At 35.1% G+C, this 10,885-nt stretch overlaps 2 protein-coding genes across 2 annotated transcripts; one reads left to right on the top strand and one right to left on the bottom strand.

The window, feature by feature from the left end:
- The first annotated feature begins 2,211 nt into the window (after positions 1–2,211).
- Positions 2,212–4,015, top strand: LOC127092510 (cytochrome P450 76A1). Its single transcript, XM_051031401.1, has 2 exons — positions 2,212–3,126; positions 3,260–4,015. Exons 1-2 carry the CDS (start codon positions 2,212–2,214, stop codon positions 3,896–3,898), a joined length of 1,554 nt encoding a protein of 517 aa, XP_050887358.1. The 3' UTR covers positions 3,899–4,015.
- Positions 4,016–4,253: 238 nt separating this feature from the next.
- Positions 4,254–6,968, bottom strand: LOC127092509 (non-structural maintenance of chromosomes element 4 homolog A). Its single transcript, XM_051031400.1, has 6 exons — positions 6,606–6,968; positions 6,214–6,520; positions 6,018–6,111; positions 5,286–5,502; positions 5,096–5,187; positions 4,254–4,784 (listed from the first exon to the last, which is right to left on the bottom strand). The coding sequence occupies exons 1-6, from the start codon at positions 6,775–6,777 to the stop codon at positions 4,527–4,529; spliced, it is 1,140 nt and encodes a 379-aa protein (XP_050887357.1). The 5' UTR covers positions 6,778–6,968; the 3' UTR covers positions 4,254–4,526.
- Positions 6,969–10,885: the final 3,917 nt, after the last annotated feature.

The following is a 10,885-nucleotide window of genomic DNA, read 5'->3' as shown; positions in this document are numbered from 1 at the left end:
GAAAAGATTCAACATAGGAAAGGTCAAATCGGTTAGCAAACCGTTGGCCATTCATTTTTGCCTATCAAAGGACCAATCCCCTTAGACGGAGGAAGAGAGAGAATTCATGGCTAAGATTCCATATGCTCCATTCATAGGAAGTTTGATGTATGCAATGGTTTGTACTAGGCCAAACATTAGCCATGCAGTAGGAGTTGTAAGCAAGTTTATGACAAATTCAGGAAAAGATCATTGGAAAGTAATCAAGTGGATTTTGAGGTATCTACGAAGAACCACAAATAAGTGTCTCTACTTTTGAAAAAGGGAGTTAAAAATACAATGTTACGTAAATGCATACTTTTGAGTAGGGGTGGCAAAATGGGCTCGACCCACTGGGCACGCCCGTTTTGCCCGCACTTTTATGCGGGGCGGACTAAGGATTTAGGCCCTCACCCTCAAATGTGTTCGTCCCGCCCCGCCCCGTTTTTTTCGCGGGCTTTTGCGGGCACGTGTATTTTTATAAATTTTTGCATTTTTAGGCTTAAAGAGTGCAGTGTCCGCAGGCTTTTCCCGCCCCGTCCTCACTTTTTTGCGGGGTGGGTCTAAGTTTTAGGCCCACATCTTCAACTATGACCGCCCCGCCCCATCCCATTTTTTTGCGGGCTTTTGCGGGACGGACCTAAACGGGGCGGGCATGCCCGTTTGCCACCCCTACTTTTGAGGTGAAGTTGATTACTGAAGAAGTACCACCAATTGCATTTTTACTGTTGGTACTACAATCATCAGTTGGTTGTCGCGGATACAAAAGATTGTTGCTTTATCCACTAGAGAATATGAGCATGTAGCAATAACATAAGCCAGTAAGGAGTTTATATGGCTTCAAGGATTGTTAACAGAGTTGAGATTCATCTTGGAGAAGAGTGTTTTGCACAATGACAATCATAGTGCAATTCATCTAGTAAAGAATTCAACATTTTACACTAGGACAACCCACGTTGATATATGTTACCACTTCATTAGGTCCTTGCTTGAAGATGAGGGGATAACATTGAGGAAGATTTCAGGAAGCAAGAACTCATCAAATGTGTTAACAAAGGCGGTTACCATTGACAAACTGAAGTTGTGTTCAACTTCAGTTGATTTGTTAGAATAATATACTAAAAAAGACTACTGTATAATCATGGTGCGAAGTCCGATTAAAATCAATCTTCAAGTGGAAGATTGTTAGTCAATAAAAAGAAAATTATGGAGAAAACAATAAAATACTAGTACATTGTAAAAAAATTGAAAGAAGATTATGAGAAATTTAAGAAAAGAGATAAAATAGTCACCATTTGTTTATTTATTTTAATTGGCTATAAAAGCCAACTTTATTTTCATTTTGTAACAACAAGAGCTAATATGTCTTAGGCATCCAAGAAAGAGAGTGAAAATTTAAGTTAAGGAATTTTGTAAGAAATATTTATATAAATATTTTTTTTTGGGTGTAATTGAGTTGTGATTTTTTAATAGAGTTATTGTTATTAAACACTTTGTATATTTTATTTTATATTAATTTTAGTGTGCTTTCACATTATTTTGTTTTTCCACAAATTTGACAATATGAGAATTTTTGCTTAATTTTTATTCCTTTCACCTATGGAGGTCTATCATCATGACATCCATTTTAAACATATTCATGTGGTTCATTCTCTTATTATCTTACCTGTACCTTTAATATTAGTGTATTAAGTTTGTAATGGTCAAACAAAATTTCTTATGTTTATGAATTAGAGGTGTTGTTTCCTATCCTTATTAAGGTGGCAAAGACACTTTTTTTTTCCTTTCATAAAATACACTAAAACATGTGTTTTTTTCTGCAATCAAAATCACTGAATTTGTACCCATTGTTTTCCTATGAATAAAAATAACATAAATAAGCCCAATAATATTGTCCCTTCTTGTTTGAATTTTGTGAGCCATATTACACAAAAATATTACAAAAATGATTACGAAACATAAGTTTTATATATGATCATGCACAAAAGACGAGTAAAACGTTAAAGGGCAGTTGAATACTAGCATTTTTCAATTGGTAAGGAGTATAGGGTAACCATTATAGGGACCATCATCATTCACACTCATAAGATCATGGGACCATAGATTATTGAATATGAATATAGATTATAGTACCAGGAAGCAAGTATATAAGAAGGAAGCGCCTAAATCAATATCATCACTAAGTAAATCTACATGGAGTATTATAGTGTTGTGGGTTTGGTATTAGTTCTTATGGTATGTATGATGAAACTTGGAAGGATGAAACTTGGTCATCATCATCAGCTACCGCCTGGGCCGAGATGTTGGCCCCTGGTTGGCAACATTTTTCAGATAGGTATGTCATCATCGTCGCCGCACGAGGCCTTTGCAATACTTGCTCGCAAACATGGTCCTATCATGACTCTCTGGCTAGGTTCAATGTGCACTGTCGTTATCTCCTCCAGTGACGTAGCCCGTGATATGTTTAAAAACAATGATGTCGCTCTTGCTGGAAGGAAGATTTATGAGTCCATGAAAGGGAATCATGAATATGGTAGTGAAGGTTCGCTCATAACTTCTCAATACAACGAGCACTGGCGCATGCTGAGACGCTTGAGCACCACCGAGTTCTTTGTGACTAGTCGCTTAGACGCCATGCGAGACGTGCGTGCAAAATGTATAGACCGCATGGTGAACTTGATAACTGAAGCTTCTGGCGATGGCGATGGCGAGTCTAGCGTTGATGTTGGAAAATTCTTTTTCTTGATGGCTTTTAACCTCATTGGGAATCTTATTTTTTCAAAGGATTTGTTAGACTCTGAAATGGAGAGAGGAGGTAGATTCTATTACCATGCTGTTAAGGTTATGGAATATGCTGGGAAACCCAACGTTGCAGATTTCTTTCCTATATTGAAGTGCCTTGACCCTCAAGGTATAAGGAGAAACACACAGTTTCATGTTGACAGAGCCTTTGAGATAGCAAGATCATTCATCAAACAAAGGATGGAAAATGACACTGCAGACAGTGGAAACAGCAAAGATTTCTTAGATGTGCTTTTGCAGTTTCGTGGCGATGGCGTCAGTGGCCCCTACGATTTTACTTCAAGAACTATAAACGTTGTTGTCTTTGTAAGTCCTTTCAGTCTAGTTTTGTTTCATAATTCGGTATAGAAAACTATATATGCTACTTTTCTACATCATGTTTTTCTGCCTTTTTTTAAACATGGTAGATTGTAACATTGATAACAATATTGTGTTGTAGGAAATGTTCACTGCAGGGACAGATACCACAACAAGCACACTAGAATGGGCTATGGCAGAACTTCTGAACAACCCAAGAACACTAAAGAAAGTGCAAATGGAAATAAGGAGCAAAATAGGGCGAGATAGGAAATTTGAAGAAAATGACATTGAGAATCTTCCCTACCTTAAAGCAGTTATCAAGGAGACATTGAGACTTCATCCACCTCTTCCTTTTTTGGTTCCTCACATGGCCATGGACTCTTGCAAAATTGGAGACTACTGCATTCCCAAAGAGACACAAGTGTTAGTGAATGTTTGGGCAATTGGAAGGGACCCAAAAATGTGGGATGCTCCCTTATTGTTCTGGCCAGAAAGGTTTATGGAGCCAAATATGGTTGATTACAAGGGGCGTCATTTTGAGTTTATACCTTTTGGCTCAGGTCGTAGAATGTGTCCGGCGTTGCCGCTTGCTTCACGTGTGCTACCACTGGCACTAGGTTCCCTCCTCGACTCTTTTGATTGGATTTTGCCCGATAATCTTAAGCCTGAGGAGATGGACATGACAGAGGGAATGGGGATAACATTGAGAAAAGCTGTTCCTTTGAAAATCATACCTGTGCCTTACAAAAGAACTCCTGTTGCAGTGGCAGGGAAATAAAGCAATACTGGCATCCAACTGTAAGCTGCGAGTTAACAAAAATGTACAGATGATATGTTGATGTATAAGACTTTATTTCTTCGAGAACAGGCACTTCTACCCATTTCTACGCTTTGGTTTGCTACATGGTTGTAAATTAGAGTTGATAGATTTATGCCTGATTTGAATATTAAGCATGTTTGGATTAGTGTTGTAATGTCAACTGTACATATCCAGTATAAAATATTATTACATGTATACGGAGATGTACATCCTACATGTCCTTCTCTATACGTTTGCCTTCACCCCACCCACCTGAAACATGCATATAACTCATTTACTTGTTGAGATGTCGAGATTTCCAAATCATGTAAAATAAGAAGAAAAATAGCCAAGATTAACAAGGCAATTACCAATCACTTAACAGGTTTACACATTTCATCAATTTAAAGATGAAGCTACATTCCACAACAACAACCAACAACAGCTAAAGACTTCTCTCACTAAGTGGGATCCACTAAAAAAATGAAAGTTTGCATTCTAAGCATTTGCAAGAAGTCAAAAAGGCATTGTACTTCCATTGATCTACAATTATTTACATTCTAATAGGGTACATTCTAAGTTCATCTGGTACCTAATATGCAATTTCTTAATGGAGTTTCCGCTTACACCTTCGGATTGCAGCCTCTCTAGAAGTATCTTCATCATCACATTCAGGAGATTCTTCAACAACACTTTCCTCCTGCAAAACCCGCCCTCGGTTCCGGGATATCTTCCTAATAGGAGTGACAGGCAAAGCTTGCGCGGAATTGTCACCATCCATTTCTTCCTGTGAGCCATCCACAGTGCTGTGTTGAACTCTATGTGGCATTAGCTCTTTGCCATCTGGCACAAGATCCTTCATTATCTGAATTTGAAAACAATGTCAATAGAGTTTTAAAAATAAGGAATCATAATCTAATGTCCAGGACTTCAAATGAACAGAGTAATGTATTGTCTGTCAGAAAAACTTCCCTAAAAACAAAAATTTGTCATTAAAATAATGTAGGCTAAGTTTGGGCAATAACAGAAAAAGCTTGTTCAGCATCAACTCATCATTTCATTTATTCTTTAAAGATTATAGGTCAAACAAAGTCCAACACAACTGATACAAACTATTATCAGTTATTCCTTTTTAAACATATATGTGGTGCCGTTAACAAGTGGGCATCTTTTTACCTTCCAATCATTGTAATCATATCTGAAAACAAAATGAGTATAAGAAACTTCTTTTGACATTACAGCATTGGCAGCTGGAGCATTTTTTGGCGCTGAAATAGAAGATGGCATATATTTAAGTATATAAGTTACAATAAGAAGAAGAAGAAGAAGCAAGTAGGCAACTGATTGTGAGAAAATCATATCTTACAAACATAGTGTGAATGGTTTTTGTCCATATTGATCTCAGCACGACCATCTTTGACTAAGAATGAGAGGGCAAACAAATTCTCCACTGTCTGAGCAAACGAAAATCTATTCAAAATTAAGTGTTCAAGCTGAACCTTTTTATTTTCCCTCAATATGTTAAACATGGTTGACATGTTTTTGTCAGTATCAGTTTTTTCCTCTCCAACGGCATCATCCAGCTGTTCCAAACACACAATAATCAACATTAAATACCAAAGTACTTGAAAGCATACAAAACACCCGAAAACCAATCCCCAATCTGTTTTCAAATTCAAACAACCAGCCAACAAAAAGAGCTACTATTAAAGGACCTTCATCTTATTAACAATATTATGCATGGCAAAATACAAGTAGCAAGAAAAAACGAGGAAATGACAGAATATTATAAAAAAAAAAAACTTGAAATCTGGGGCATTGATATAGCAGTTAAATTGCAGCAATCTAATTTTAAGGAGCAAAAAAGAAAGGTGCAATCTTTCAATTAGAACAACCAACCAACAAAAGAGATACTATTAAAGGACCTTCCAACCAACCAACATCTAAGTTCAAGTTTGTTTGTTGTATGAAAAAAGAAAACAAGTAGCTAAAAGTGAAACAGTGCAATGACATAATATTATAGAAAAAACCTCAAAATCTAAATAATTACAATACAAGTTAAATTGATTGCAGCAAACTAAGGATAAGAGTTTGTAACCTGTTCAGGCCTATCAGTTGTAGCTGAACGAGGCGTTCGCTTCCTCGACACTATTGTTTTGCGCTGTTTCAACTGATTTTCCATGGGACCAAGCCTTCAAATATTCAAACAAATGACGAAAAAAAACATAAGATACATACACACATTTTGAAGTGAAAATAAAAAACATTATGGTAAGTAAAAAAAACAAACTAACATGGTAGAAGATCCATGAACAGTGAGAAAAACAGAGGAAACAGAAGTTCCGAGCTTTTGCCAATCAATAGAACTGTTGGGTGAAGGAGCATAGCGTTGAATCAACGAAGAAACAAACTGAGAAGGAGTAACACCTTCGTTCACCAGAGACTTAACAGATCCAACCAAACTGCGAGTAAGATCGAGTAGCGCCTCAGCGTCTGCAACCTGTTCTCGAGGCTTCTTAACTTGATCATGTAACTTATCAAATTCGCTCAGAATCGAATCGAATTTGTCGGAATCGACGTTTAACAAATCATCTTTCTTCTCTGTTGTTACCAAAAAATTAGGGTTTGTTAATTTATTTTGCTTCGTTCGTAAGAAAGAAAAAGAATTAGGGTTTGATATAGTTACCATTGATGAGAGACTTGAGTTTGAGAAACTCGGAGCGGATGATTCTGCGAATTGAGGAGTTTTGCTGCTCCGGGGGGTTATCGTCGGCATTGACGCGCTCTCTCTTCACGCGCCGCAATACTTGTTGGTCTTCGTCTTCTTCTTCGGTGGTGTTTTTGCCTTTGCGAGACATTGTTGAACCCTAAGCACGGCACTGAACTGTGCTGAGAGATTTCAATTCAATTGATTCAACGAAAAATTGAATTTAAGGAAATCCAAATTTATTTATCAAAAGAAAATGGAGGTTATTTTCCCGCCGTAGTAAACATGTTTTCTTTTTTTGGTTGTGTTTTTTTTAATAGTGTTTTAGGGCATTACTTTTTCAATACTTAGTGATCATCGTGCACTTTTCTGAAAAGTAAAAAATATTCTTAAGCGAGTCGCACCTTGATTTTCCATAAATTAGTTTGCATATGCATTTTCATAGTAAAATACAAAAATATATTTTCTGATAGAATTTGATCAAATAAGTGTTAGACCTTTCTCGTTATTCGTTTTTAGCAAAAACACTCTCCTACACTTTTCAAGTTTCTCTATTCAAGTATTTTTTCTACTTCATTCAATCCAAATGAGTTTTTTTACTTCATTTAATCCAAGTGGGTTATATTGCATCTCAACATCCATTCAATCCAAGTTATTCAACATCAACTACACATTTGGTAAGTTTTTCAATTCGGGTTTTTTTTCTCTACATGCATTACGAAAGGGGAACATTATGTTGTGTAGAAAACATCAATGTATATGAAGTTACACTCATTGTTAGGTAGTTTACTGAGCAATGTGCTTTGTCCCATTTTTATTTTCTTGCATTTCTGCCATTGTTGTGTTTTCTGAGTTGCAAGACACTACGGAAGTGCACTTCCATATTTTTTCAGGAAAACAAAAGTGCACTTCGGTATTATGTATGTTTACATTATTTTGTTTGATTTCAAATTTCTTTCGTCTGAGTTTGATTTTTTTTGCTTTGTCTGATTCGTATGGTTTAATTATAGGTAACATGGATGACAACCAATAACGAATGAGGCACGATAAAGTGTCCCATCATGCGTTTGTTTGCAAGAAAAGAGCTTGACCCTCGTAACCACCGGTTGGTGTCACTTCATTTGATGTGGAAGCGTCGACTTCTAGGGTTCAAGCATCTTTGGCTTCGTATTCCCAAAGGCAAGTGACATTTGTTGCTACCCCAGAGGCCCCACTAGTCCAGGTTGTGTTGGGTGAGAATATGGACATAAAGAGGTCTAGAAGGGAAATTGAATAGATCATTTTCCCTTAAGAAAATTTCAAAAACATGTTAGGTCTCATAAACGAAATGGAAGATTTTAAGAAGCGCGGGAGAAAAACACAAAAACAGGAGAGCTTGGAAGCATCTCAATGAATTACACCAAATGAAATAATAAATATGTTACTAAGTGCTTGATTGCTTCTAATGTAAGTCAATCACAAGACAACCAAAGTCGCTTTAAACAAAGCGATTTAAAAAAAAATCACATAGATATTTTGTCAAGCCATTATTAAATTCATGATTCTATAAGATTGATACACCACTTACCTAAGCTTAAAATCTCTATAAGCAAAGTCTAACTTATGTGGCAAACAATCAATGCAATTATAAAATATATGTAATATCGATATTAATGAATGCTAGTAAAATAAAGGAGTTAAGGGAAGAAGAAAAGATACACATAGATATATAGTTGTTCGGCTTTCGTCCTCGCTTTGCCTACTCCATTCTTCAACGGTGTTAATAAACCACTGGAAAATAATCACGATCTTCCATTATTTTAATAAGTTTGATACAAGTATTTTTGTTATAACAAAGTATCACACGATAATTCCATCGGTTGATGCAGACACTTAAACTGCTAACAAAAATAAGATCCTTTAAGATATTGATACAACAACATAGTTATCCATAAGAACATGCTCCAAGTATTTGTGTGTGGTGATCCCTCTGATCCCACTGATTTCTTGTTTAAGTGATTGTCATTAACTGAGCATTTATCGAACAACTTCCAACTTTATCTACGAGCTATTTTTCTCCAACGCCACCAAAGAAGGACAACTTCCAACTCTGTCTTAAGGATTGTTGATACTTGATCTCTCCAGAGTCTCTTTAGGAGTATATTAAAAATCTCTCCTTAATAGACAATAATAAATACCAAATTTCATTCAAGACATGATACATGCACCTGTTACAAACAGCAAACCTCGCACAAAAATATTAGATAGCCTAATGTACCACTGGTCTCCTTCAACACTCAATCTTTAGAGATAACGTTCCTCAATAGTGGAAAACAACTAAGGATAAAGATGATGAACAATGCTAGAATATCTCACAGATAATCTAAAAACACACGGTATTAATCAAGGGATTAAATGAATGTGAACGACGAACACACACACACACACACATGAGGTTATCTCAAATTTGTATGTAAATGAGTTTTGGTTCTTGATTATTATCATGAGCTTGATTAATCATGAACAACAAGATTAGTCAACTCACTCTCTCTCATTCACTAAAAACAAAAACAAATTGCACAGGAACAAGATGCAACAAAAAGAAGTGAATCTGACATGGATTGCACTCAAGAGGTTGTTCTATAGAAGAAGAGAATGATTCATGGTGATGGGTATATACACACTAAGGAGAGAAGACAAAATTGTATCTTTTGTCTCTATGGGTTTCACCCATGTGTTTCACACATTTCTTACTTTCACCAAAGAACAACTATTTAAACCAAGGATAGAAAATATGTCTTGTGAAGCTTTGAATCGAATATAGAACAAACTTTGATTCAAATCAATTTGAGAAGAGCCCAAATATGGCTTCATTAAGACAGTTGATTTGAATCGGGATTCTAACTTGATTTGGATTGCATGAGGTTGTGATTCAAAGCATGTTCATTTTGTGATTCAAATTAATTTTTCCAGAGGTAATTCCCAGTTTTCACAAAGCTTGTGATTCAAATCATGAGTAACACCTGATTTGAATCAAGTACCTCAACTTCTAGATTTAAAAGATCCAACTTTTTATCCAAGTCATGCCTGATGAAACGAAAAAGCAGCAACTTGTTAGGGTAAAAAACAAACAATATCATGGATCAAAAGACTCTTATTTAATTTAGCAATGAGTGTTCTTAGTGGTGCAACAACATAATAGTCGAAGAGATTACAATTGAAATGAAATATGAACATGAATATTGAATGAAAAGCAAATTACAAATACACAAATTACAAATACGCAAATTACAATTGAAATGAAATACGAACACGAACATGAAATAAACTAACAAAGTCTGACCTTTAGTTTGTCATAGGCTTATGTTTAGACCTGAGTCTGGCCTTTTCGAATGTCTTGTTGGTTTGTTAGCCTACTTAAAATCATATTCCATTTAAACATATGTAAATTAAGAGAACTTATGAAAACAACTTATGACATTGTTCATAAGGTATTTTGTCTTATTTTCACAAGTTCTCAAAGATAACTAAGTTTTATTTTTGTATTTTAATTCAAAGTACAAAATAAAATATAATAGTAATAATAATAATAATAAATTTATTTAAATAGGCTAGTATGATTGGCTTAAAAAGATATTTTTTAATGGTCTGTGACGTATCTTTTATACTACATCTGATCCAATTTATAAGAGAAAATTTACTTTTTAAATTCATTGAATAATCAATGTATCTGAATTATATCATGAATCAAATACATTAATTATTCAATGAATCTAAAAAGTCAAAATTATCTTATAAATAGGACCAAAGGGGATATCTAAATAGACTTATAAAAAACATATGCCTTTTCAATTTTAAAAATGGTCTGATATAGCCTAGGCCCGTGTAGGCTAGATCGTAGGTCTGTGTTAGTTGACCTGGCTTATTTTCACCCCTAGTTAGAACTAAACCTGCAAATTTAACTCAGTATGTAATTAACATAACTATTTACTTTTGTATATATAATATTAAAAAATAAAGCTACTAAAATTATTAGTTTGAAATTAAATTACATTCAAAATGCAAAACTATTTTTTCTCTGTGTAATACATCGTCACTTAAATACTTCCAAGTTATATTCCAAACAAAATTTGATAAATATAGTTGATTTGACACCAACAATGTTGCAAACAATCGATGTAAAATGCTCTCAATATCCAATTGATTTACCTCCCTCCACAATTGCATTTATGTATTTGTTGTCATAATCTTGCAGACACATTATTTAATAAGCCTCTTTA

This window comes from Lathyrus oleraceus, chromosome 6 (assembly GCF_024323335.1).
Source record: "Lathyrus oleraceus cultivar Zhongwan6 chromosome 6, CAAS_Psat_ZW6_1.0, whole genome shotgun sequence".
NCBI lineage: Eukaryota > Viridiplantae > Streptophyta > Magnoliopsida > Fabales > Fabaceae > Lathyrus > Lathyrus oleraceus.
This window is presented reverse-complemented; position numbering and strand designations above follow the sequence as displayed.